Raw genomic sequence first — 25,944 nt, 5'->3', positions numbered from 1 at the left:
GAGCAATCAATGGATCTGGTGCCTGAGAGAGGAAGGCCCCAGGCCAGGCTCTCTAAGCCTCCTGCCACACATGTCCCGGCCTGGCCTGAGCCCATCACAGCTGCCAGGGGACATAGCTCTCTGGCTGCTGGCGGCAGGCCCCAATCAGGGCTTCCAGGCCTGCAGCACCAGGCCCTGGGGGAATGCGGTTGAGGGGACAGGCAATGTGCCTGGGCCCAAAGGGGTCAGGGAACCAGAACCACTTCCCCATTCCCAGGGTGTGGTAGAGCCCACCCCAGGGGCAGCAGGCTGGCGGGGCAGCCGGGGTCAGGGAGGGGACTGGGCCTGGTGCCAGCGCCCGGATCTGACCCAGCCTCCGCTTATCTCAACCCTGTTGACTCTGGGCTGTTATCACTGCCCAAGGATTTACTTCACACCTGGACAGCTAAGAATAGAGCCACCTGGGGGCACCATGCCAGGGGGCAAGGAGGGCGTGGGCCAGGCGAGGAGAGGGGAGAGCCGCTGGCACACAGAGCTCAGTCACGGAGCCCAGTCACGCTAGCCCTCCAAAGCCCGCCTGGGTTTCGTTTCCTCCTTCCTCTTGTGCTGCCAGGGTTAGCCAGAGGTGGCTCCTCAGGCCACCCCTACTCCCCAATGTCACCTCCTCCTCACATCTGCTTCTCAAACAAACTCGCTCCTTGCTGCCTCCTGGCCTCCCTGTCTCCTCCCCCAGCCCCCTCACACACATTCTGACCGCCCTGCTGCCCACGGGTCACAGATGAAAGAAGTTGGCGCAGCGGGAGACCACGTTTTATTCAGTCCAGTTCAGGTTCCCTGCTATCTCAGGGCTCTCTGGGCCAGTCCTCCTGGGAGCCCCCACCACAACACTTCCCAGGCATGAGCCCTCAGGGGCCCACATGAGCTTCCACAGGCCGAGAAGTGTCCGAGAAATTGGTGGGGCCTCTGAGGAAGGCTGTGAGTAGCCCACCTGAACTCCCAGCTCACCAGCCCAAACAGGGTGCAGGGGCTCTGGCCCTGAAGAACCTGAGTGGGGCAGAATGGCACTGGCTGGCCACTCAGCTCAGCGGGTGACGTGCCCCTACAAGTTGGCAGAAGTGGCTGCCACTGCTGGGTTTGTGTAAGAGAGGCTGCTGCCACCATTACCTGCAGAAACCTGGGTGAAAGGAAAAGAGATCCAGGGTGAGGAGCAGAAGATACCTCCTAGAGCCCCTGGATGCCACCCCAGGCTGGGGTAAGCAGTCCAGAGTCCTGGCCAGCTCTCAAAGGGTTAATTCAGAGAGAGCACCTGCCACCCCACCAGCCAGGTGACTGTAAACAGGGCTGCCCTCCTCCCTCTGCTCTCCTTCACTCCCTCTCCTTGGTTCTAATCAGCCCCCTTGTCCCTCCATTCTCTGCTGTTCCAGCCTAAGGAGGTGTGTTTTGGGTGGGGGGTGTGTATCTGTGTCTTTGTAAAGCCGAGAGAGGGAGGTCTCCAGGAGGAGGAAAATAGGAGCAAGAAAACTAAACTCCTCTCTCCTCCCCCACCTGGAGTGGTTTTCCAGCCTGAGGTGGCTGCAGTAATTATTTACTAGGTCCCACAGAGAAAGACCAGGAAAGGAAGGAGGGAGTGTTCCTTGCTTCCTTGAAGCTCCCAAGAACCGCACTGGCACCCAGGCTCACCTGGTCTGCTGATACTTCTTCCTCTACCTGGGAAACCTCCCCCTATGCCAGCGTTTCTTGGTCTACCCTCCATTCCGAGGAGATGATTAGGGGCACAGGGGCTCACCCCTGTGACTCCTCGGGAAGGGCTCCCCTGGGCATAGTGCTCCACCCATTTTGCCTCTGGGTGCAAAAAAACAAAACAAAACAAAACCGCCACGGTGGCACCAGTTCAGCCAGCGCCGGCCAGCATGAATGTGGACGGCCAATGATCTTTTAGGAATTCTGGCAGTGGGGCCACTCCCTCTTGAGGGCCCCTTTCTTCCATAGTCTCCTCCCGGGCCTGTCCCCCAGAACTCCTCTGACCTCTGCCCCCCATCCTTGCCAGGCCCTCCCCTGCTCACTTCACGCCACTTCTCACCTCTTCCAAGCTCTTTGGGTTTTCCAAGTACCCCCTTCAGAACCCTTGCCCAGCCAAAGCCTCTGCTTCCCCTGGCCTGTGGGGCCCAATCTCACCTTCTCATAGGGGCTATGATTGGTACTGCTAGGGGGCACATAGCGCCCATGGGTGTGGTAGGTGGGGTACTCGCTCATAGGATGGTAGGCATCCCGGGCTGGAAAGATGTCCAGCTGCCCGTAGTTCTTTCGGCGGCACTGACAGACAGCCTGGGGAGATAGGAAGTTATGGCAGGCCATGGAGTGCCTTCTAACGGGGGGCTCTGATCAGGGCCAGAGACTGCACTCACCAAGGCAATGAGATAGACGACGGCCAGCGCAACCAGAACACAGACCAGCACCAGCAGCGCGATGCCCCAGCCTGGCACCCCAGCCCCAGACTGGGCAGAGAAAGGAAATGGCACATCACTCACTAAAAGGAAAAGCAGTGGTCAGGGCAGTCTCCCAGAGGAGGCGCCCCTCCCACTGCCAGCACTAAGGAAAGAGCGGGGACCCAGACACTGGAAGGAGAGGGGCCCCGGCATGGTGCTGGGCTGCAGCCAGGGAAGTAGCCTCACCTCTGATGTCTGAGATCGTCAGGTTATATCGAGAGGCTGCTTCCGTTTTATGCTGATTGAACTGTGTCTCCACGTTGTGGGCATTGGTGGTACCTTCTCGGAAGGCCAGAGTCGATTGTACCACCACAGATCCTGGGCTGGTCACAGGGAAATGGGCACTTCAGCCACGGGTCCCAGCTCTGGCTCAGCACTCTCCCCCAACCTTGAGTGCACCAGTCCCTCCCTACGGTCATGACCACCACCCACCCTCCAACCACCACACTGAGTCCACACCCGGAACTGTACCTGAACTTAATATTGGAGCAGCCCAGAAAACCCCCTTGTTTATAAATCTGCAAAAACTGGGGTGAGAGGGAAAGGACTCAGGCTTGATGCAAAGGGTGTGGACAGTTCTGATGGCTGCTTCAGGGGAGCATGGGGAAGGAAAGGCCGATACTCACCAATTCAGAAATGTCTCTCTGCAGCTCTTGGTAGTAGTTGGTGCTGGGATCTTCCAGAGAGGAATTAAACTGGAGGTTTGAAATGTGAAAAGACAGGAAAAAGAAAGAGACCCCAACAGACAACTGGGGAGAAGTGCTGTGATTGGAGGAGGTGAGAGGAGGTACCGTGCTATGGTGAGTGCTACTGGCATCAGTCTTGGTGCTATGGCTGGCAAGGGTGGTAGGAGTATTAGAGTGGTGGCTGGGAATTGAGAATGGAGTGCTCTTGCTGGCTGGGGTTGTGGTAGCCCTGGCAGAGGTGCCGTTGTGCACCAGAGTGGAAGCTGAGCCTGATGCAAAGCCTGAGGCCGAGGTGACATTGTGGACTGGAGGGGCGGTGGAGCCCGGGGCCGGCCTGGTGTCCGGGGCCGAGGTGACACCGTGGGCTGGGGGGGCGGTGGAGCCCGGGGCCGGCCTGGTGTCCGGGGCCGAGGTGACACCGTGGGCTGGGGGGGCGGTGGAGCCCGGGGCCGGCCTGGTGTCCGGGGCCGAGGTGACACCGTGGGCTGGGGGGGCGGTGGAGCCCGGGGCCGGCCTGGTGTCCGGGGCCGAGGTGACACCGTGGGCTGGGGGGGCGGTGGAGCCCGGGGCCGGCCTGGTGTCCGGGGCCGAGGTGACACCGTGGGCTGGGGGGGCGGTGGAGCCCGGGGCCGGCCTGGTGTCCGGGGCCGAGGTGACACCGTGGGCTGGGGGGGCGGTGGAGCCCGGGGCCGGCCTGGTGTCCGGGGCCGAGGTGACACCGTGGGCTGGGGGGGCGGTGGAGCCCGGGGCCGGCCTGGTGTCCGGGGCCGAGGTGACACCGTGGGCTGGGGGGGCGGTGGAGCCCGGGACTGGCTTGCTGTCCGGGGCCGAGGTGACATCGTGGGCTGGCGGGGTGGTGGAGCCCGGGGCTGGCTTGCTGTCCGGGGCTGAGGTGACATCGTGGGCTGGCGGGGTGGTGGAGCCCGGGGCTGGCTTGCTGTCCGGGGCTGAGGTGACATCGTGGGCTGGAGGGGTGGTGGAGCCCAGGGCTGATCTGGTGACTGGGACCGAGGTGACATCCTGTCCCCAGGTGGCAGCTGAACCTGAAGCTGGTTCCGTGGCCGGGGCCGAAGTGACATCCTGTCCCTGAGTGGTGGAGGAGCCTGAACCGGGGCTGTGGCTGGAGAGTACACTGCTGGTCATACTCACAGCATTCTTCTCAGTAGAGCTGGGCATTGAACTTCTTTGGGTAGCCGAAGTCTCCTTTTCTCCACCTGGGGTAGAGCTTGCATGACCAGAACCTGTAACAACTGTTGTGGGTTTAGAGGCTGTGGTAGCTGTAAGAAGTTAAAGTCATAGGGTTGGGTTGGAGGAAAAATAAGAGCAAGAAGAAAATATAAGCTTTGGCCACCAGAGAAATAATACCAGGAGGACTGGGGAGTGGGCAGCCTCAGGAACCCCTGGGTTGGCCGCCTCCTTCCCTGCAGCAGCCTCCTTCTCTCTGCCCATAGGCCTTGGCTCATGGCCCCTGCATTTCTCCCCTCTTAAGCCTTCCCTCTCCCTACTCTCTTCCCCCTAGACTTCTCTTCAGGACATTTGCTTGCCCCTGGTACCCACTCTCAGGGTTGGGGGCACCTCTTCTCAGCCTGTCCTTAGCCTCTCCCTCCTTCTGGCACAGACAGGGCAGCCTCTGTCTGCAATTCTTACCTTTCGTGGTGCCATCTGCCAGGGAGCAAAACCCACAGAAAGACCACGAAGACCACCTAAGCAGGGCAGCCCACTCCCCACCTTGTGCTCCTCACCTGTAAGCACTGTGAGGAGCAGCAGCAGGAAGAAAGGAGACTGGGTGCCCGGTGTCATGGTGGCGGTGAAATGGGTGGGGAGGGGGCAGAACACTCAGGCAGGCGCTGCTTGAGAGGTGGAGCGGGCACAGGCGCCTACTGCTTTATACCGGTCCCCCACCCCCCGCCCGCCCGCCCTAGGCACAGCCGGAGCAGACGACAGGTGACAAAACCCCGCCCCCTCCCCTACCTCCTACCTCTTCCTCCTCCTCCCCAACCATTCCTGGGTAGGGTACAAGGGCTCTAATCGCTCAACTCTCTGACTACCCGTTTGTTCTCCAGCTGGCCTCCCCCTTTCACCAACCACTCCCTGGCTCCGGGGGGAGAGGGGAGGGGCAGTCTGGAACCTGGGGCCCCTGGGCTCTAGTTTTAGCCTCAGGGCAACAACTAACGTGGGGATGGGGAACAAAGCCAGCTAGGTCGAGGTCTTGTACAGCAAGGCCGGGAAGCCCACCCCTAGGTCTCCCAGTCCACTTCCCCGCCCTCCTCGGGTCCACTGAAGCAGAGCGGGGCCGAGAAATAAGAGGGCTGGATAATGAGTGGACTAGGTGCTAGTTTTAGGCTCCCTCCCCCCACCACTTCCCGGAATAGCCCCACCCTTCTAACCGCTCCCTGTCCCGTTCCACACGCAGTTCTACCCTGAAACCCACAGTCCCCGCCCCAGCCGGACTTTCCAGCAGCCTGGGTTCCCTCCTTGGAGAAACCCAAGGAGGGAGTGGGGGAAGAAATTTCCACTTAAGGGAGGAAACCTGGGCTCCGATGAACCCTAGGGTCCTTCATTGCCACTCTCCACCACTGGCCAGGAGCTCCTCCCGCCCTCTAGTGGTCACCGGGAGCCTTGCGGGGCTGGACCGCGCCGGCTGAGGGGCCGCTCGGACCGGGCGGAGAGGAGTAAGGGCAGCGCTGCCTAAGTGGGGCAGCGAGAGCCCGCGAGAGGGAAGCAGGGCCCGGGAGAGAAGGGTCACTGCCGTGGCCAGGGAGGGAGGAACGCACAGCATGGTGGACAGCTAGGAGCTTTAGGAGGGGGCACTCCGGGACGCGTGGTGGTGGCGTCTGGAGGAAATGGAGCTAAGCGGGTGGGGTCCTGAGGTTTGTGGAAGGGGCACCGAGGTATGTGGGAGAGGACATTGGAACGTGGGCGGGGGAGTTGGACACACGTTCTGTGTGGGCCATTATGTACTTAAGAGGCAGATCGGGCGTGGCGCGGTGGCTCACGCCCGTAATCCCAGCACTTTGGAAGGCCGAGGCGGGTGGATCACAAGGTCAGGAGTTCAAGACCAGCCTGGCCAAGATGGTGAAACCTCGTCTCTACTAAAAACACAAAAATTAGCCGAGCGTGGTGGCGGGCGCTGTAACCCCAGCTACTCAGGAGGCTGAGGCAGGAGAATCGCTTGAACCCGGGAGGCGGAGGTTGCAGTGAGCCGAGATCGCGCCATTGCACTCCAGCCTGGGCGACAGAGCAAGACTCCGTCTCAAAACAAAAAAAGGAGGGGTGCACAGAGTAGGTGGGGTGACAGAATGGGATTTACGGACACAGAACTATCCTTTGGGGAGCAGAGTGGTATTGGGGACAGGTAGGCACTTAGTGGGGGGCAAAAGCACACGTGAGGTGCGTAATGCGCGAGAGCCAAGAGGTGTGTGCGGCAGCAGTGCACGAGGGGAGGAAGCTATCCCAGGCCGCGGCAGCACGTGGAACTTGGGTCCCGCAGTCGCAGGCTGCGCTCTAGGCCGACGGAAGCAGTTCCGCCTGTATTCAGAAAACAGTTCTCAGCCCCAAAGACACAGGTTGGAAAGAACACTTTAAAAACACTTCGGCGAGGCACGGGATTGGAGCGCATCAGATCAGCAGGCGAGAGACCACCGCTCCCGCCCGCGCGCCGCGAGGCGCCGGAGGCGCAGCTTTGTGCGCGGCGAGACCCTGGAGCAGGCGCTGGGCGGGGTGGGGACATCTGACGTCAGCGCGCCCGGGAGCGCGGGCTGGGGAGGCGGGGAGCCCCCCCACTCGCAGACCGGAGAAAACACGAGTAGCTAGGTGGGCGGCCCCAAACCTCAACTCCCGGCATTGCCAAGCAACAGCCATTCAGTTCGGTTGCTGGGACACGCGTCACCATGGTGACGGCTGCGCGCCGCGCAGTCTGAGTACTTAAAGAGCAAGCGCGCGCAACGCCCGGGCGTCGGAAAGCGGCCTTCCGGGACTCCACAAACTCCCGTTCTCCCTCCCCCCTCCCCCTTACCATTCCCTTTGCCTTCCGGGCGCCAAGTCTCTCTGGCCTCCAAGGTGAACCCAACTCCCCAGCGCGCCCCGGGTTCCCGGGTCGGGCCGGCTTCAGGCGGTGGGGAGCGGGATCCCGGGCCCCGGGCGGGCGGGAGGGACGGGACGCGGTGCAGTGTTGTTTTTTCCCCCGCCAATATTGCACTCGTCCCGGCCTCCGGCCCCTCCGGCCCCCCGGCCTCCCCCCTACCCCTAGCGGGGCAGCCCCCGCCCTCCTGGCTCTCCATCCCGGCGGATCTTTGATAGACGGGAGTGTCGCCGCTGCCACCGTGAGTAAGTGGGTCTGGGAGGACTTCGGGCTTCCTCCCTCATACACCCTATCCTTCACTTAACTCCATCCAGCACCTCCCCCACCCACACCCCCAAATCAGCCAAACTTCCCCTAGATCCCTAACTTCCACCCTCCCAGGCTTTCTCTTCTACTCGCCGATTCCTTCCACTTCCCCATCCTATCCCGGAAAATCCCTAAAATAAGCAGTTGCACTGGCTTAGAAAACAACCAAAACTTTATGGCAATGTGCTGTCATCTTTCCTGGGGTTAGTGCCTGAGTAATACCCCTTGAAAACTTCTCATCCCCTGAACGGTGGGGTGACCACCCCTCTGGGACTGAACTCCTTTTAGGTGCCAGAGAATGGTCTGTGGTTGGCTGAGGGGCTGTAGCTTAGACCTCCGGGTCTCCAGGATGGACCCCAAGGCCAAAGGGTCTAAAATTCTGAATTCTGAATCTGGTGGCCTCCTCCTCACACCCTTCCCTGGAGCAGCTGCCTCCGGAATGGCTCAAAGTCCTCAGGCACTGTGTCTGAAGAAGGGGAAATAAGTAAGGTCAGAGGATGTGGCTCTCTCACAAGGCATGAAGGATTAGGTTGATCTCAATCAGCCACCTCACCATTGCATCGATACTGGAGATTGGACCAAATTATGTTTTCTTGGGAGAAGCAGAATACACCAAGACGCCCCCCTCGCATGGATGTGTCAATGATCACCCCAGAATCCGCCACAAGCTGGGGTCCCTCATAGAGCTTCACCCTGTCCAGGATTCCAGGATAGGAGTGTCCATTGGTGCTAGGGTGCCAGTGGGCACTGTGCCACCATGCCTGGGGCCTTGCTTTTCCCCAGCCCCCCTTGAGCTCACCAGGCCTGAGAGAGAAGGGAGGGAGGGAAAGGGAGGCAGGAAGGAGAGGGAAGGGGGGTGCTTTTCTCAGGCCTGGGGCCCCTAGCTCTTTGTCCGGCTCCTTTTGCATCTCAAAGCACCAGCCGCATTCCAAGCGAGGATTGGGTTGCCATGACGATAAGCACAATGGGCTAGGGGGTGAAGTCACCCGCTTCCCAGGCTCTAGTCCACCCCCTTTTATCCCCTGTCCTGGCACCCCACAGCCCCAGGCACCTTAAAGGGGAACCAACCCAGGTTCCTGGACTCTGGGCTCTTGGCCATGGAAAGTCCAGCCTCTAAACAGACCCATTTCCCCTCCCTTCCTGTTCATCTCCACCAGCTAGGGCTACTTGTTGGAGAGAAATGCAAAGTTGTGGACAAAGTGCTGAACCGAGGCCTGTGAAGTCAGGGCCTTGGTTTTCTCTTCTGTAAATGATGATCCCTTCCAGGTCAGATGATCCCTGTCCAGGTTGATAAGACAGGTTCCAGGCCATACCAACTAAGGGACCAGATGTGATGTGCCCCTCCACAGATGGGCCTGGGTTTGGAGGCTTCCGGAGAACTGTAAAGGGCATCTAACCCAATGCCCTCATTTTACAGAGGGGAAAATGGGTCATGGAGGAGGAGTGACTTCACCAACATCACTCATAGGTGCTTGTGTCCGTGGTGAGAAGGGAGATGGAGAGAAGTGGCTGCAGTCCCCACCCATGGAGAGGTCACTGGTGAGTCCCAGCTAAAGAGGAAGGACAGGCCCGGCCTGAGTCCCACAGGTGGGCTCAGCCCCTCTCCTTACCGAATGTAGCCAACTTGAGGCCGGTGCAGAAGCTGCCAGCGATAGGAGGTCTTGTCTCGCCAGCCCACATTTCGTGGGTCTGTCCACAGCAGTCGTACCTGATCGGGGGTGTGGCCAGTATGCCACAGGGCATTTCGGAGGTGCTCACCTGGGCCAGACACTGATGTCACTGCCTAGGAGACATTGGCAAAGACAGTGGGTCAACTGCAGAACTGAAGTGAGGGGAGACAACAGGTCGGTAAGTGCAGGTGGGAAAGGGAGTCAAGGCGGTCATGAAAATGCCCTGGGGCCCCAGAGAGCCGGCCTCCAAGCCAGATGTCTGGGTAAGAGGGTTCCCAGTCAAGCAGTGGGGGAGGCCCTGGGGCTGCAGAGGAGAGCTTTGGGAAAGGGCCCTAGGTTGGGGAATCTGAGCAGCTGGGGACCTTGAGCTGCAGCCCGGGCTGGGCAACTGCCCGGAAAGGTGTAGCCTGCCAGTAGGTCTGCTCGGTCTGCTTCCACATGACTACGTAGAAGCGGCCACTGTCTTGATAACTGAAGAGAAAGCCTGCGTAGTCATCATCAGTCACTGTGTTCACATGGAAGGTGCCTTCAAAGTCCACACCATTGAAGGCCGTGTATCCTGGGGTGGGGGTGGGATAAAGGTCAGGGGCAGCAAAGCTACTGGTGGCCCATCATGGGGTGAAGTTGGGAAGGGATGCCTGTTATGTATGTGGCCAGCTTGTGCCACTGCCTTCTCTCTTGCCACTTTGCCCATTCTCCCTGTCTGTTTCCTCCCCTACCCTCTGCCCCTATAGGATTCCTCCATTTGGAAGTGATTGAACTGCATATCCCTTACATACCAACTGCCAAGCCAGGGTCACTGTTCATGGTCTGAACGATTTCCATGCCCTGGGGTTGTATAGTAAAGAAAAAGCTGTGATGCAGGTGTGCTATCCCTCCCAGGCCCCCCGCCCCAGTAGCCCTGTCTGATAGCACCTGCCCAGCCCACTGCCCCGAGTACCTGGTTGAGCACAACCCAGTTTGGGTCAATCTGAGCATCACCCTCAGGATCCAGGACGACGGTCTGATAGGCCCGAAAATCCGTAAGCGTTACCTCTGCACTTTCGGGACACACATCCAGGGGGTCGACCACAGCATCATTGTCAAAGTCATCCTCACACACATCACCAACGCCATTGCCTGGGCAAAGCGAGGCTGGGTGCTCAGGAAGGCCCTGGCCACTGCCATTAGGCAACAATACCACCTGTTGGGCCTGCATTCCTGACATCTTTCCCCACCTTGCCCTTCCTCACTTCCCAACAGGGCTTGCTGCCTCCACCTGGGCAAAGGCAACACAAGTCTAACATGCTCTGGGTCCCCAGGCTTACCATCTGAGTCCTTCTGATTGGGATTGGGTACCAGGCGGCAGTTATCAGGACCAGGAGGCACATAATCTGGGATGCCATCATTGTCATCATCCCCATCACACTCATCTCCAAGTCCGTCGTTATCAGAGTCCAGCTGGGAGCTATTTGGCAGCTGTGGGCAGTTGTCCTTGGTGTCCTGATGCCCATCCCCATCGCTAATCAGAAGAACAGGTACCAAATAAAAGGATTTAAAGGTACTCCTTGTCCTTCCCCTCGCTTCTGCCTGGGAGCCTCTGGAGCCTACTCTCCATACAATCAGACCCCTGGCAGTCAGCCAGGTGAGGTGAAGGTCTGGCAGTAGGAATGGAGGGATGACTATAAGAATAACTTCCTGCTCAATAGCAATAGAGAATTAAGGCTAAATCATAGAAGGAATTGAGAATATACTATGGCCTGGGCACAGTGGCTCACACCTGTATTCCCAGCACTTTGGGAGGCCAAGGTGGACAGATCACCTGAGGTCAGGAGTTTGAGACCAGCCTGGCCAACACGATGAAACCCTGTCTCTACTAAAAATACTAGCTGAGCTTGGTAGCACACGCCTGTAATCCCAGCTACTCGGGAGGCTGAGGCAGGAAAATCGCTTGAACCTTGGAGGTGGAGGTTACAATAAGCCAATATCACTGTACTCCAGCTTGGGTGACAGAGCAAGACTCCATCTCAAAAAAAAAAAAAGGAGGCCGAGCGCGGTGGCTCATGCCTGTAATCCCAGCACTTTGGGAGGCTGAGGCAGGCAAATCACGAGGTCAGGAGATCGAGACCATCCTGGTTAACACGCTGAAACCCCGTCTCTACTAAAAACACAAAAAATTAGCCGGGCGTGGTGGCAGGTGCCTATAGTCCCAGCTACTTGGGAGGCTGAGGCAGGAGAATGGCGTGAACTCGGGAGGTGGAGCTTGCAGTGAGCCGAGATCACGCCACTGCACTCCAGCCTGGGTGACAGAGCAAGACTCCGTCTCAAAAAAAAAAAAAGATATACTAGAGGAAAGTAAAATATCCCCTATAAGACCTTGCATTTCGCCAGCACAGTGGCTCACACCTGTAATCACAGCACTTTGGGAGGCAGAGGCTGGTGGATCACCTGAGGTCAGGAGTTCGAGACCAGCCTGGCCAACATGGTGAAACCCCATCTCTACTAAAAATACAAGAATTAGCTGGGCTTGGTAGCACACGCCTGTAATCCTAGCCACTCGGGGAGGTTGAGGCATGAGGATCACTTGACCCTGGGAGACGGAGGTTGCAGTGAGCCAAGATCGTGCCACTGTACTCCAGCCTGGGTGATAGAGCAAGACTCCGTCTCAAAAAAACAAAAAAAAGAAAGACCTTGTATCTCTTGACCAAGACCTTACCTGTCTTCATTGGTATCACAGACATCCCCCACCAGGTCGCTGTCTGCATCTGTCTGAGAGAGAGGGACCTGTTCTCACCATCTCCTCTTGATAACTCTGAAGAGGGTGATCTGACCACTTTCCATCCAAAGGGCTGGGGCTTCATCCATCAGTACCCTCATCCCTCCCCTGTCCTTACCATCCCCCTGTACCTGGGTAGGATTGCTCATTTCAGGGCAGCTGTCGCAAGCATCTCCCACCCCATCCTCATCCCTGTCTGTCTGTAGTGGGTTGGGGACTTTAGGGCAATTGTCCAATCCATTGGGGATGCCTAGAAGACATGGGTAGCACAAGGTTGTTACTAGAACATGCCATACTCTCTCTTCTAGGTTGGTGAAAGTCCCGAACTTTGTCTCCCCACCCAGAGGACAACTGGCCAGGAAATCTGCCTGTTTCTTGTCTCACCCTGTAGTCCACACTCTGCCTAACGCTACGCCCTACCTCACATTCCTATTGACATCTGCTGCAGGTAATCTCTCCTCACCCAGGCCAACGTCCACAAGCCTGCCTCCCTACTTCACAGAGACTTCCTAGCTTCCCTGCTTCATCCCCACCTGATCCAAATTCTTACAGGTCCCCCAGCCACCCCTTCAGCCCCAGGCCTGCACCATCCCCATCCACGTCGTTGTCACAGGCATCTCCTTCCCCATTGCCATCTGTGTCCTTCTGGTCATTGTTGGGAACGTTGGGACAATTGTCACAGGCATCACCAAATGAATCTGTATCTGAGTTCTGCTGGTCTTTGTTGGGGAACAGCCGGCAGTTGTCCTGGGCAGAGGGGTGGGAGGGGAAGGGTCAGGTCTCCCCTAAATCACTTGTCATCTTGCACCTACCTTGTCTCTGTATCCTTTTCTAAGATCACACCCTTGTGATGGACAAACTGCTCAGCACAGTCCCACCCACCCAGCCTCCTTGTCCTGGACACGAGGTTTTTGCCTCCCTGATTTGGAGTATTGGACCCTTCCTAGAGAGCTGCCAGATGAGGTAAGTGAGGCACTGAGAGGACAGGAGGAGAGGAGAGGAGCTTCAAGGGGCAGGGCAGTCTGGGAGTCACCTCAACATTCTTGATCCCATCCCCGTCAGCATCGTCATCACACTGGTCCCCCACACCATCATTATCAGCATCTTCCTGCCCAGAGTTGGGTGTCAAAAGGCAGTTGTCCTAAAGTTCAGGGGAAGAGGATGGATGAGTTCTGGCCTGACCCAGCTTGGGCTCCCCACTAAGCCCCCTCGCCCACCTGCTCCCTGCACCTGTTTGCAGTGTTTGTTGTTGTCCATGCAGGGCAGTGCTTGGTCTGGGTAGCCATCGATGTCTGTGTCAGTCCCACACACGTTCCCATTCCCAGCCCAGCCCACGTTACACTAGGGCAACACAAAGGGTAGGAGCTAGCAGTTTGGTCTGGCTCCCCTTCTCCCTCTATTTTCCCTGCTTCAGGTCCTATTCTCCCCACCAAACAGTTCCTGGGCCCAGGCCCACCTCTCTCCTATGAAGGCCCCCAACTCAGGCCCTAAACATAGCCCTACTCCTTTCCGCAGACCCTCCCTTTTCCTTCCATGCCTGAGGCCTAGCTCACCTGGCAGGACACTGCACCATTGCGTTCAAAGAGACAGTGAGCATGGATGTGGCAGGGGCTGTGGGCTGGGCTGTGGCAGGTCCGGGCTGGGAGGCAGCCCTGGCTCTGGTTGCCCAGGAAACCTAGGCGGCAGGGACCACACTTGAAAGAGCCCTAAGAGTGGAGAGGCAGCACCTTAGGAAGGAGGGTGAGCCCACCAGGCACCCAGGACCAGCACTGCCCCACCTGCGGGGTGTAGGCTGGGCACTCAGTTATGCCAGGCTAATCAGTATCTCCTTTAGGTTCTCATGACAACCTTTCAGGGTGGATAACAGCCTCAGTTTTCAGATGAGGAAGCTGAGGCTCAGAAAAGTTAAATAACCTGCCAAAGAGCTAGCAAGAGGCAAACCAGTATTCCAAACCAAGTCCATGTGAACACCTAATCTGTGTAGTGCCCTGGGGAGGAGGAAAGGCAGCAGGAAATTTGAAGGTAAGAAGGGGCGGGGGTTGGGGTTTTACCATTCCCACCACCCCGGAATACACTCAGGATATTCAGCTCACCACAGTGTTGGTGCAGATGGAGTTTGGGTCACAGCCACCATTGTTGCCATCGTTGCATTCATCGATGTCATTGCAGACCTGAAGGGGCAGACTTTGGGTGGAACCAGACCTATGGTGGGTCTCCTCAGATACAGCAGAGGACACTGGTATGGCCTTATCTGTGAACATCAACATTAAGCCCAGACCCAAAGCCAATGCAAAGCCATCCATGTCCCATTCATCACAAGGGTCCCATGTCCAACCCAGAAGCCCCTGGCCTCTACAAGGCCAAGATCCCTTGTCCACACACACTACCCAGTCTGACCTGTTTGCTGGCCCGGGCATAGTCAATGCCCACACCAGACACCTGTGTGCCCTTGTACCCTCGAGGACAGGCCTCACAGTGGAAGCCGGGCATGGTGTTGATGCAGCTGGAGCCCGGGAAACAGGGGTCAGCATGAGCACACTGGGGACCAGATGAGAAGGCAGAGGTCAGGCGGCCCTCTGGGAAACTCAGGTCCCTGCCTGTGATCCAGGAACCGTTGCTCCAGGTCTCCCCTTTGTGCAGCTCTCCCCACACAACTGCCTTGTGCTCCTGGTCCCCATCCCGCTTCCCTCGGGGTTCCCTCTCTCCCTCCCCATGCCACTGGTTGCCATCTCAAGCCTCCCCTGCAGTTTCCCCAGCTCCTTCCCTGTATGGCCTTCAGTCTTTGCCCCAGGCCTTCTGTCTCTCCCATCTTGCATTTCTCTTGCCTCCGACCTCTCCTAAACTCCAGATTCCTCTCCTCCCGACCAGCATTTATCCCACCCTCTTGGGCGCCTCCTGATATCCTCACCCCAGTTTTCTGTACCCTTCTGGGCTCTGCCCTCCCCCACCTCATTGATGTCACTGCAGTGGGTGCCGTTGCCCTGCAGGCCGGGGGGGCAGGGCCCACAGCGGTAGCCTGGGTACTCGTACACTTCCATGCAGTCCACGCCTCGGAAGCAGGGACTGGGGCTGCAGTGGGAACGCTGCTCATGGAAGCCTGAGGGGTGGACACAGTCAGAGCTACCCGGTGGTCACTATTTAAGCCACCAGAAGGGAAAGCCAAAGCCATCGGGTGGGGAACGTGGCACGGTCATCTGGAGCCTCCCCTGCTCTCCCACTCACCGCACACCTGACACTCCATAATGGTGTTTCGGATCAAGGACATTTCCTTCACCTGGAGAAGGATGGGGAGGAGTCAGCACTTAACATCTGCCACCCCACCCCAGAATCAGTGCCACCCTTCGCCAGCCCACCCAAACCTGGTCTCGTATATCATCCCGCAGCTCCACCAGGATCTGGTTGAAGAGGGTGAGTTGGGTGACCAGCGCCTTGGTCTGCTCCCCTGTCGGGACCCAGGGTGTGAGGGGCTCAGTACTGGAGCACCAGTCCTGGGCCCTCCATGGGCAATAAGCCAGTACCTGCCACGGCTGCCCACCCCTGTCTTTAAACCTACTGCATTCCTGACTGAAGAGAACTTAGTTTTAGGCAGCTGCCAGAGCCTGGGGCCTCCTCCCCCCTCCCCCCTTCCGCTTCAGTGTGGCCTACTCACCTAGAATGGAGTGCAGTGCATTGGTCACTGGAGAGGAGAAGAAAACATAGTCAGAGGGGTGAGGTGAAGTGAAGAGAGGCCTGGCTGGTGAGAAAGAGGAAGGAAGGTGAGGACAGGGACAGGGCTGGAGCCCCAGAATAAAGATGGGGTGCTGGATGCTCGGAGGGCAGAGCTGGCAGACAAGCAGTGCCAACTCCTTCCATGGGGCAAAAGGCCCTCTAAGGGAGTTGCTTCACAGGAAGTTAAAACCCAAATCCTCCTGGTTCCTAGGCATGGTAGTGGCAGAAGGGATGGACCCAAAGCAGGGCCAGGGCCCCAGTACATCCCATTCCCTTCCTTTTTTTTTTTTTTTTTTTTTTTTTTTTGAGATGGAGTCTTGCTCTGTTGCCCAGGCTAGAATGCAGTGGCGCGATCTCTGCTCACCACAACCTCCACCTCCCAGGTTCAAGCGACTCTCCTGCCTCCGCCTCCCAAGTAGCTGGGACTACAGGTGCCCACCACCATGCCCAGCTAATTTTTTGTATTTTTTAGTAGAGAGGGGGTTTCACAGTGTTGGCCAGGCTGGTCTTGAACTCCTGACCTCTAGTAATCAGCCCCCCTCGGCCTCCCAAAGTACTGGGATTACAGGTGTGAGCCACCACACCCAGCCATCCCATTCCCTTCTTCAAGAGCTCTCCCTCAAACATCTGGGAAAGGTGGGTCTTTTATTTAGGTGAGAGCTTCTGAACATCCCTGTCAGAGAGACCAGGCAGATGGGCAACGCTCAGAGAAATTGCTGATGACAGCTGCCAGTGAGAACTATAAAAGACTCGAGACCAGGCCGGGAGCAGTGGCTTACGCCTGTAATCCCAACATTTTGAGAGGCAAGGTGGGTGGATCACTTGAGATTAGGTGTTCGAGACCAGCCTGGCCAACATGGTGAAACCCCATCTCTACTAAAAATGCAAAAATTAGCCAGGCACGGTGGAGGGTGCCTGTAATCCCAGCTACTTGGGAGGCTGAGGCAGGAGAATCACTTGAACCCAGGAGGTGGAGATTGCAGTGACCCAGACTGCACCACTGCACTCCGGCCTGGGCAACAGGACAAGACTCCATCTCCAAAAAAAAAAAAAAAAAAAACTCAAGACCAGTATCTCTTGGTCAGCCAAGGCCAAGCAATTAACTAATTCTTCTCTTGGATCGCTTTTTTTCTGGGATGGCTGTATTGGAGATTGTGGAGTCAGGTGAAAGATTTGGAGTAACAGGGTTAGAAACCCTAGGAACAGGTGAGCCGAAGGAATGGGTTTTAAGGGAGAGGGAGATCAAGAAGACAGGAGTCACCAAAGGCCACAGGACCCGTGGTCCAATGTCAGCAAACAAGTCTCTGTGTTACCTGCACTGTGGATGGACTCGTCCCCTTGGAATGGACACTCACTCAGGGCTCCTACCCGGGCCATGGACCCACCCAGAATAATTTTCATAGATTCCACAAAGCCCTGGGGGGATAGCAGCAGAGTAAGGTGGGAAGGTCTACCAATCCCTTCCCCAGCTGGTGCAAACTCGGTATTTCCACAGAACTCAGAGGCTCCTCCCGGCTCACCTGCATCCTCAAATACGCCTTCTGTCCAGTCCTAATTTCCAGCCCATCGACCTCCGCTGGCGGAATGGGGGCCAGTGCTGGAAGGCCTGCATGTTGGTCACCCAGTTTGCAGTCCACGTAGAGATGTAGGGCAGGGCTGGGTCTGGAGGGACCTCGGAGTCGCAGGAGAACTGTGTGTGTGCGCCCATCAGCCAGGCCTGCTTGCTGTAGGTTCACGGCGTGGACTTTGCCATCCTCCCGCTGGTATCGCACCAGTACTGCCCAGGAGGGGAGATCAGTATGGGCGCTATCCCCCACCCCCTGCCTCCTAGCTGAGCCTTGGATCAACTCTGCTGGATACCACATCTCTAGGGCCCCTATCCCTAATTCTACTATGTAGCTCTCAACCCCTTGTATTTAATAGGTATACAATAAATGTTTTTGAAATTGGTTTAGAGGCCAGGCACGGTGGCTCACACCTGTAATCCCAGCACTTTAGGAGGCCAAGGTAGGCAGATCACTTGAGGTCAGGAGTTCAAGAACAGCTTGGTCAACATGGCGAAACCCTGTTTCTACTAAAAATACAAAAATTAGCCAGGCATGGTGGTGGGCACCTGTAGTCCCAGCTACTCAGGAGGCTGAGATAGGAGAATCGCTTGAACCCAGGAGGCAGAGGTTGCAGTGAGCTGAGATTGTACCGCTGCACTCCAGCCTAGGTGACAAAGCGAGACTCCATTTAAAAAAATAATTGGTTTAAAGACAAATACTTTCTTAGTCTTCATTGGTATCAGATGACTGTATCCTCTCCTAGGGTGACAGCTGGTTTTGTGGCCACTGACCTGTTCCAGGGATCTGAAAGACCTTTCTGTATCACCGCTGAGGCACAGAGACATGCCTCACCCTCCCTCCAGGCATCCCCAAGTACAACCTCCCATCCCTATAAATATCAGGACTCAAGCCTCACCCTATTGTTTGGTACATGGGCTCCTAAAGCACCTTATAAGCACCCCATACCAGGTGCCCCTGATGTCTGGGCACAGCCTGATGGGACCTTGGTCCCCAATGGAGGCCAAGGAGAATGAGGAAGCACTTGGGAAGTAGGGATGAGGGAGAATGCTTAAGGAGGTCACCATTGCAAGAAAGGAGATGCCCACCAGTCACCTTTGTTGATCTTGCCTACAACAGAGGCCTCCAGCCATCGAGTGTTGTCTTGGCGAGAATAGAGGCCAAAGAGGACACCACCCTGCTTGGGGGGCAGGCGAAAGGTGGACAAGAGGTAGATGTCCCCAGCAGTGAGCAGGGCTGTCCGGATCTTCTCTGCCACAGCTACCATCTGCCGAGACTCGCCCACAGTCAGCAGGTCAATTACTGGTCAGGCAGGGGTTATCAAGGTTAGAGAATGGGATCAAATGCTAAGGTATGCCCTCCCCTGAGCCCACATCACCCCCTACCCCCACCACCAGGCAGCGTTAGTCACCTCAAAATTCAACCCTTGGCTGGGCATGGTGGCTCGCACCTGTAATCCCAACACTTTGGGAGGCTGAGGCGGGTGGATCGCCTAAGGTCAGGAGTTCGAGACCAGCCTGACCAACACGGTGAAACCCCGTCTCTACTAAAAATACAAAAGCAACAACAACAACAAAAAACCACCTAGCCGGGCGTGGTGGCGGGCGCCTGTAATCCCAGCTACTCAGGAGGCTGAGGCAGGAGACTCGCTTGAACCTGGGAGGTGGAGGTTGCAGTGAGCCGAGATCGCACCATTGCACTCCAGCCTGGGCAACAAGAGTGAAACTCCATCTCAAAAAAACAAAACAAAACAAAAAACCTCAACCCTTGTTGCTCTCAGGACAGAGGCATTGTGCCTTCCTTTCCCCATTATTGCCTATTACTACCTTCCAGGAACCTGCAGGTTTGAGGCTCACTTGGAAACACAGAAACAGCACCCTACAAATTTGAGATGTCCCCACCAGGTGGCGCAAAGGAGATGCTGTGCTGATCCCCCACAGGAGTGGCACCTGGTGTCCACAACATAGAAATGGGAGGCAGCTTCTCTTTCCACTCCTGGATTTGGCTCGTTCCACACCCTAGTTCCCCTCCTCCCATCCTAGGGGTGCAGCACACTCGCTCTGGATAAGAACAGCTGCCCACTGAGGACTCTGACCCTCCCACCATCTGGGCTATCTCCCACGGGAATGTAGGACCCAGCTCCTCTGCCTCCTGTGTCCTGGCCAATCTGTGGTTTTCCCTCCAGCCAGTAAAGAATCTATGCCTGTGTCATCTGCTCCAGCTACCTCTCCCACATCCATCGGCCCATCCCACCACCAGACCTCCGGGAGAGCCCAGGCTTCTTGGTCCCCACCCCCGCCCTGTCCTTGGGCAGCCAGGAGCTCAGGGGGACGAAGCCCAGGGACCTACAGTACGCCCACCTTCAGGCTGCTCTCCCAGACCCTAGGGTGCCTACAGATGCTCAGGAACCACCCCAGCCAGGCAGCCTGAGCATCCATTTCCTGAGTCCTCTGCCCTGGCCTCATGCCTGACCCTGTCCTGTTCCAACTCCCCCACTACTCTCCGGTGCCCACTCCTCTCCACTAGGCCATAATTTCACCAATTCTAGGCAGTCTAACGTTTTCCTCTGGCTCAATTTCTGGACTCTTCCCCTCTCCCCTTGCCCACATGTTCTCTGCTACTTGGGCTGAGGGCAAATGGGGAAGAGGCAGAGAGCGGTCTAAGAGGATGGAGACAGGCTTACCCTGCAGATCCTGACTGGCAGATGCGAAAGAGCAAAGGAGGAGAAGAGCCAGGGCCCCCCGAAGTTCCTGCGTCTCCATGCCTCTCAGCCGGCTCACTACCCCTGGCAGGCAGGCAGCTGGGAGGGGAAAAGGCTAGGCGGAGAGAGCAGGAGCCGGGGGGCGGAGGGACAGAGTTGGAGGGGGGGCCAGCAGGCGGGTGAGGGGGGGCTGAAACAAAGAGCTGCCAATCACCCTGGAGGCATCATCAGCTCTGGGAACCAGGGGCACTGGGAAAGAATCCTGGAGGCCTCCCTGCTTTCTACCTCTCCCTAATGATCCTCCCCCAGGTGCCTCCCTGTCCGCAGTCATCATTGTTGGGAGTCTCGGCACACAGCACTACCGAATGCTGTTTTCTGGAAGCCACGATTGTGGAAGGCAAGAACCCCTGGCAGGGGCAGTGCTAGACAGTGGGCATTATTCCACAGCTGGCAGGAAAGGATGCCAAGGGAGTGGCCGCAACTAGCTTGCTATAGTGCCCAGGGATGCCCACATGGCATGAAGTTTGCTGTTCTGGCGGAGCAAGTGCTCTTTATTAGGGTGGGGGTCCCCTGACAAGTGCCTGTTTCTCCATTTTCCCTCATTCCTAGGAAAGCTTGGGAGTCTGGAAGCGTCTGACGGGAACTGAAGGGAGAATCTAAAGCAGTGGTCAGTGAGGTCAGAGTGAAGAAACCAAGAAAGAGGAAAGGGACACCAGGGACAGGCGCAGAAGACCAGGGGTACAGGCGAGGAGCCAAGGACCAGACTGTGGAACACTGTGGGTACTAGCGGACGGGCCGTGACCCGGATGAAGCAGAGGGGCGCCTGAGTTCCCGTCACCTAAGCGACAGCCTGCGAGCCTCTCTTCCCCTCCCCCACCCAAGCCCCTGCCCAGCCTCCGCTCCGGCCGCCGCCACCGCCCCTGTTTTGTTTCCATGGCGACAGGCGGCGCAGGGCCCGCTCCAAACATAACGCGCTGTGGAAAACATGCTGCTCGGGGGACCCCCCCGCAGTCCCCGCTCGGGGACGAGCCCCAAGGGGCCCCGGAGCAGTACAGGCCACGTGCAGTTTGGCAAGAGCCCCCAGACCTGGCCCAGGCGCACAAGACCCTGCTCTCCTGAGCCTGCCGCGCCTTCAGGGGTTCGGGGCTCCACTTGGCCGAGGCGCCGTGACTCTCCGAGGCGCGCCGGGCCGACAGCGCTGTCCCGCTACGTGGGCCACCTCTGGATGGGCCGGCGGTCGCCCTCCCCCGAGGCCCGCGGCCCACTCCCCCGCAGTTCAGCTTCCAGTCGGGCCAGAAGAAGCCTCGCCTCCCCGGGGACCTCCCCAGGCCCCCTGACCGCAACGACCGGAGGGGCGGTGGCGGGGGGCGGGCCCGTGCAGGAGAGAGCAGAAGCACACAAGGAAGTGTTTCCGGGACAGAGGGCGGGCAAGATGGCGGCGCCCATGGAGCTGTTCTGCTGGTCAGGGGGCTGGGGGCTGCCGTCAGTGGACCTGGACAGCCTGGCCGTGCTGGTGAGGGGTGGCGCTGGCGCCCTCTGCTGTGCCCTGATGACTGGGGAGGGGGCCGAACTAGCCGAGCATCCAAACTTTGCCAGGGCTACTCAGCATGGGCGCAGTGGGGGAAACTGAGGCAGTCAAAGAGCGTACGTGACCGATATGGCCTCAGTGCCCTATGCTGTAGTTTTCTAGGCTTAATGCAGCAATGAAAAAGAAGCCTGGTTGGGAGTTCAGGTGATGGGTTCTAGTCCTTGCTCATCCATTCACTGGCTGTGTGACCTTGCGGAGATCCTTTCTCTTCGGGCATTTTTTCTCCATTCGGAGGTTTACTAGGCTGGACTGTCTCAGGGACCTACTCTAGCTTGGAATTCCTGCCTTCTCCTCAGCCCCCTTCTCCTCTTCCTCCTCACTTAACAGCATTTACTGAGCCTATTGTTTGTTAGACCAAACGACTCACAGCCAGGCTTTGTATACAGAGCTTAGCAATCAGACAGACTTCCTTTGCTTCATTTATTCATTGACTTTTTGCTTTAAAGAGCATCTATTAGATTTCTTCCAAATATTAAATATTGCCATGCAAAGATGAATAAAATTTGTTTCCTCCCTTCGAGTTTACAGAAAGGCAGATAGGTAAGCAAATAAATATAATAAAATATTCACGTATAAGTTAAAGTAGGAACAGACCACAGATACTGCCAAAGAGAAGGGCACTGTCAGTGCTTCCAAGAAGAGGGATACTGGTTAGGAAAAGCTTCTGAGGATAGATGTTCACCAGGTAGATGGCAAGAGAGGAGATAGAGGAAAGGATTTTCCTGGCTGTCCTGTAATCACGGACATGTCCGGAATCTCTCTGAGCCCTGTGTTGTCCATTTGTAAAATAGAAATGGTAGTGACTCCCCCTTTTTTTTGAGACGAAGATACTAAGTATAGGGAATGGCACATAAGGTATTCAACAAATGTCATTTCTCTTCTTGATACCACTGTGGGGAACATGGCCCTGCCTCTCTGACTTCCGCTTCCTTCCCTGCAGACCTATGCCAGATTTACTGGTGCTCCACTGAAGGTGCACAAGATCAGCAACCCCTGGCGGAGCCCTTCAGGTACCCAGTATCCCTTGGGGGTAGGGAAGGGTGTGTACAAGGGGAGAAGCAGGAAATAGGCAGGAATGTGTTGCAACTATGTATGACTAGGCAGCTAAGGGTCTGGTTGGTATACTTCTCTCTCAATATCAGGAACTCTGCCTGCCCTTCAGACCAGTCATGGAGAGGTCATCTCAGTTCCACACAAGATCATCACCCACCTTCGAAAAGAGGTAGGTGACTTGGATAGAGGGGGCTGCCAGTGAGAGAAGTTCAGTCAATTCTATACAGTACACATTTATTGAGCACCAGATATATGCCATACTAGATGCAGGTGACCCAGAGCATCAAGGAGCAACAGTCTCGTGGCGGAGACACACACAGTGTCACTGTGATGTATTAAAGCAGTCGGCAAGAGGTGAAGCTTAGGGCACTGTAAGGCAGGGAGGGAGAGGAGCACAGGCTGAAGGAGAGTGGAAGACAGCAGTTGGCCTGTGATGGTGGGACTGGAGAGAGATTTCTAAGGGCCACTTTCTGTTTTCAGGGACTAGGTTGGGCTAGATATGGGGCTCAGGATGGACAAGGCTTACAGCCAGGTTGGAGAAGATGGAAGAGCATTACTAGAGGAGTGGGGAGGCCTAGGCTATGCTCTTTACTCTGACATTGACTATGTGATCTGGGGCAGGCCACGTAACCTTTCAGGGCTGTGCACTCCCGTATTTGTAAAACTAGAGGGCTGGGCCGGCATGTTTTCCAAGGGTTCTTCTAGCATTGACGGTCAGGTTCCAAGAGGGAACACAGTGTCAGAAGTGGGACACTCTTCCTCATTTCTAATTTCCCAAAGGTTACGGACCTGGGGAATTAATTGAGAGGCCTGGAAAGAGAGGATCCAGATAAAAGCCAAAGTTCCTGGCAGGGCCGAGGCCACTGCCCTGATTGTTTAGGTGTGAACAGAGCTTTTCCAGTTTCCAAAGTATTCTAAATTATTTCCTAACACAGGGGCATTGAGAGAAAGAGATTCTTACCCCCATTCCACAGGGTTTGAAACTGAGGCTCAGGGAGACTTAAGGATCATGCTGAAGAGGTTATCTGGGGACAAAGCTTACTCAGGATGTGGAGGGGGATGCTGAGGAACAGAGACTGGAGCCTGGGAAGGTAGGGCAGGCTGAGACCTGGGGGTATGGGTGGAATGTGTATGTGGTGGTGATGTCTGGGCCATGGAATGAAAAAGAAATAGCCAAGAGCTGGGCACTGAGGGAACAAGCTGCGGGGCCCTGGGCGTGGGTTCCCTGGATCCAGTGAGTGTGAGGATGGCTTTCCCTGGTTCCTGAGACATGGACCGAGTCCTAGCCTGCATCTGAGCTCCGTTGTGCTAGCTTTGTGGTGTCTGGGTCGGGGAAGTTACTGTTAGAAAGTTGCCGTCAGCAGGCGTTGTTCCAGCTTTCCATGGAAATTCTGGGAGCTGCTCCTAGTTTGCGGCGGAGCCTTCCTTCCTTCCCTGCATTGGGCGCTGGACCTTGACGGCCAGCGGGCTCCAAGGCCCAGGCTTTTTGCCAACAGCAACAGGCTACTGGCTGGGCCCAGGCAAGGGGGCCTTGGCAGGAAAAGTTCCTTGCTGTACCTCCACTACACTCAGAGGCCAGTGAGGGGGGTACCAGACAAGACTCCTTCCTCCCTGGTGAAGTGTCCCTGCAGCCCCCCAGTGTCCACGCCATGGATGTTTCCTCCACAGAAGTACAATGCTGATTATGATCTGTCAGCTCGGCAAGGGGCAGACACCCTGGCCTTCATGTCTCTCCTGGAGGAGAAGTTGCTCCCGGTGCTGGTGAGTGTGCCCAGACCTCCCAGCATCCATGGCCAGCAGGGGAGGGGTCGGGAACACACAGGCCCACACAGAGACTCAGGACAGCATGGGGGTCAGAAGCCCACCTTGAATCAGACAGGTGCACTGGCTCAGACCTGCCTGTTTCTTCCTGCCTGCCCAATCCAGGTACATACTTTTTGGATAGACACCAAGAACTACGTGGAAGTGACCCGGAAGTGGTATGCAGAGGCTATGCCCTTTCCCCTCAACTTCTTCCTGCCTGGCCGCATGCAGCGGCAGTACATGGAACGGCTACAGCTGCTGACCGGGGAGCACAGGCCTGAGGATGAGGAAGAGCTGGAGAAGGAGGTAGCTCTGAGACCGGGGGCTATTGTATGAGATGAGCCCCAAGGATGCTGGCCAGGAATGGGAGTGCTTAGGTGGGGAGGTGGCACTGTTCACGCAGCTGCAAGCCTACCTGTGTCGCCCCTACAGCTGTACCGAGAGGCTCGGGAGTGTCTGACCCTGCTCTCTCAGCGCCTGGGCTCTCAAAAGTTCTTCTTTGGAGATGCGTGAGTCTGACTCCAAGAGGGTAATGGGTGGCTTGGAAGAAGATACAGGTTCAGATGGAGCAGCTGGAGCTGGGGCTGGGGCTGGGGTGGGCTCAGGCTCTGGATAGGAGGTCCCTGAGACAGATACTGGTCCTGGTGACAGTGGGGCTGTGCGTGGGGCCAGAGCCTTCTCAGAGGTACAAAAGGGTAGGGTGGGAGAGCAGCCAGGCACAGGAGGGGCCTGAAGAGCTGTGGGGCACTGAATGTGCCCTTTATGCAGCCCTGGGATAGAGCCCTATTCAGGGCCCGGCTGGCGCCACCTGGGGATCTCTCCCCATACCAGGTCTAGAACTGTGTGTCCTGTCCTTCCCTGGTGGCCGCCTGCTGCCCAGAGCTCACCTCCCAGGGCTGACTCTTCCTCCAGCTCCATCTTTACCCCTTCTGCCCCAGTGGTTCTCCTCCATCCCACCCTTCTCTCTCTGCTCCAGCCCTGCCTCCTTGGACGCCTTCGTCTTTAGCTACTTGGCCCTGCTGCTGCAGGCAAAGCTGCCCAGTGGGAAGCTGCAGGTCCACCTGCGGGGGCTGCACAACCTCTGTGCCTATTGTACCCACATTCTCAGTCTCTACTTCCCCTGGGATGGAGGTAAGGGGCAGATGGGAGGGGCAGCCCTGGGGAGAGTGGGCAGGGATCCAAGAACTAGTTCTTCTAACACACCTTCCTTCCTTGACCCTCAGCTGAGGTACCACCGCAACGCCAGACACCAGCAGGCCCAGAGACTGAGGAGGAGCCATACCGGCGCCGGAACCAGATCCTATCTGTGCTGGCAGGACTGGCAGCCATGGTGGGCTACGCCTTGCTCAGTGGCATTGTCTCCATCCAGCGGGCAACGCCTGCTCGGGCCCCAGGCACCCAGACCCTGGGCATGGCTGAGGAGGATGAAGAGGAATGATTTGTCCTCATGCTCCCAAGACTGGTTTTTCTACTCTCGTGCATTCCAGAGGCCCCCGTGCCTCCTCATTGTTGGTACAGCCGGACACGGGGTGCTGCCCCCCAGAATAAAGCCACTCACACTGA

At 57.1% G+C, this 25,944-nt stretch overlaps 3 protein-coding genes across 27 annotated transcripts; 1 reads left to right on the top strand and 2 right to left on the bottom strand.

Annotated features, from left to right (window-relative positions):
• Positions 1-772: 772 nt before the first annotated feature.
• Positions 773-7,115, bottom strand: MUC1 (mucin 1, cell surface associated). 20 transcript variants are annotated; one of them, XM_054459467.2, is made up of 7 exons: positions 4,894-5,643; positions 4,301-4,401; positions 2,937-2,983; positions 2,652-2,788; positions 2,385-2,506; positions 2,155-2,304; positions 773-1,153 (listed from the first exon to the last, which is right to left on the bottom strand). In XM_054459467.2, exons 1-7 carry the CDS (start codon positions 4,949-4,951, stop codon positions 1,079-1,081), a joined length of 690 nt encoding a protein of 229 aa, XP_054315442.1. In that variant the 5' UTR covers positions 4,952-5,643; the 3' UTR covers positions 773-1,078. The 20 variants fall into 20 exon arrangements, 19 of the variants coding, with proteins under 19 accessions (XP_054315442.1, XP_054315451.1, XP_063506604.1 ...); XM_054459476.2 differs by having other exon boundaries at positions 2,937-2,992; positions 3,092-4,401; positions 4,894-5,523; XM_063650534.1 differs by having other exon boundaries at positions 4,301-4,392; positions 4,894-5,521.
• A 577-nt stretch (positions 7,116-7,692) lies between these two features.
• On the bottom strand, positions 7,693-20,137 carry THBS3 (thrombospondin 3). Of its 6 annotated transcripts, none has more exons than XM_063650496.1 (23): positions 19,920-20,137; positions 18,332-18,538; positions 17,192-17,448; positions 16,985-17,087; positions 15,613-15,696; positions 15,323-15,405; positions 15,186-15,237; positions 14,912-15,060; positions 14,361-14,501; positions 14,057-14,134; positions 13,517-13,669; positions 13,194-13,304; positions 12,997-13,104; positions 12,551-12,710; positions 12,095-12,213; positions 11,904-11,956; positions 10,516-10,709; positions 10,149-10,327; positions 9,988-10,036; positions 9,571-9,767; positions 9,149-9,321; positions 8,092-8,231; positions 7,693-8,004 (listed from the first exon to the last, which is right to left on the bottom strand). In XM_063650496.1, exons 1-23 carry the CDS (start codon positions 19,996-19,998, stop codon positions 7,946-7,948), a joined length of 2,928 nt encoding a protein of 975 aa, XP_063506566.1. In that variant the 5' UTR covers positions 19,999-20,137; the 3' UTR covers positions 7,693-7,945. The 6 variants fall into 6 exon arrangements, with proteins under 6 accessions (XP_063506566.1, XP_054315188.1, XP_063506574.1 ...); XM_054459213.2 differs by having other exon boundaries at positions 15,613-15,639; XM_063650504.1 differs by lacking the exon at positions 8,092-8,231.
• Positions 20,138-20,864: 727 nt separating this feature from the next.
• Positions 20,865-25,944, top strand: LOC129018092 (metaxin-1). The gene is made up of 8 exons (XM_054459313.2): positions 20,865-21,450; positions 22,466-22,535; positions 22,668-22,747; positions 24,247-24,339; positions 24,505-24,687; positions 24,814-24,890; positions 25,358-25,512; positions 25,605-25,944. Exons 1-8 carry the CDS (start codon positions 20,923-20,925, stop codon positions 25,817-25,819), a joined length of 1,401 nt encoding a protein of 466 aa, XP_054315288.1. The 5' UTR covers positions 20,865-20,922; the 3' UTR covers positions 25,820-25,944.

The sequence above is a fragment of the Pongo pygmaeus genome, chromosome 1, assembly GCF_028885625.2.
Source record: "Pongo pygmaeus isolate AG05252 chromosome 1, NHGRI_mPonPyg2-v2.0_pri, whole genome shotgun sequence".
Taxonomy (NCBI): domain Eukaryota; kingdom Metazoa; phylum Chordata; class Mammalia; order Primates; family Hominidae; genus Pongo; species Pongo pygmaeus.
The sequence above is the reverse complement of the archived record's forward strand: the minus strand, read 5'-3'. Positions and strand labels throughout refer to the sequence as shown.

Coding starts and splice junctions, on each gene's coding strand:
- THBS3 (XM_063650496.1), bottom strand. CDS start 19,998: ATGGAGACGCAGGAACTTCGGGGGGCCCTGGCTCTTCTCCTCCTTTGC. Junction 13,670..14,056: donor CCATCTGCACCAACACTGTG/GTGAGCTGAATA, acceptor CTCCACTCTTAG/GGCTCTTTCAAGTGTGGTCC. Junction 8,232..9,148: donor CCTCAAGTTGGCTACATTCG/GTAAGGAGAGGG, acceptor AATCCTGGACAG/GGTGAAGCTCTATGAGGGAC.
- LOC129018092 (XM_054459313.2), top strand. CDS start 20,923: ATGCTGCTCGGGGGACCCCCCCGCAGTCCCCGCTCGGGGACGAGCCCC. Junction 22,748..24,246: donor TCACCCACCTTCGAAAAGAG/GTAGGTGACTTG, acceptor TTTCCTCCACAG/AAGTACAATGCTGATTATGA. Junction 24,340..24,504: donor AGAAGTTGCTCCCGGTGCTG/GTGAGTGTGCCC, acceptor TGCCCAATCCAG/GTACATACTTTTTGGATAGA.
- MUC1 (XM_054459366.2), bottom strand. CDS start 4,951: ATGACACCGGGCACCCAGTCTCCTTTCTTCCTGCTGCTGCTCCTCACA. Junction 4,429..4,893: donor GCTCCTCACAGTGCTTACAG/GTGAGGAGCACA, acceptor AACTTCTTACAG/CTACCACAGCCTCTAAACCC. Junction 2,507..2,651: donor GACGATCTCAGACATCAGAG/GTGAGGCTACTT, acceptor TTTTCCTTTTAG/TGAGTGATGTGCCATTTCCT.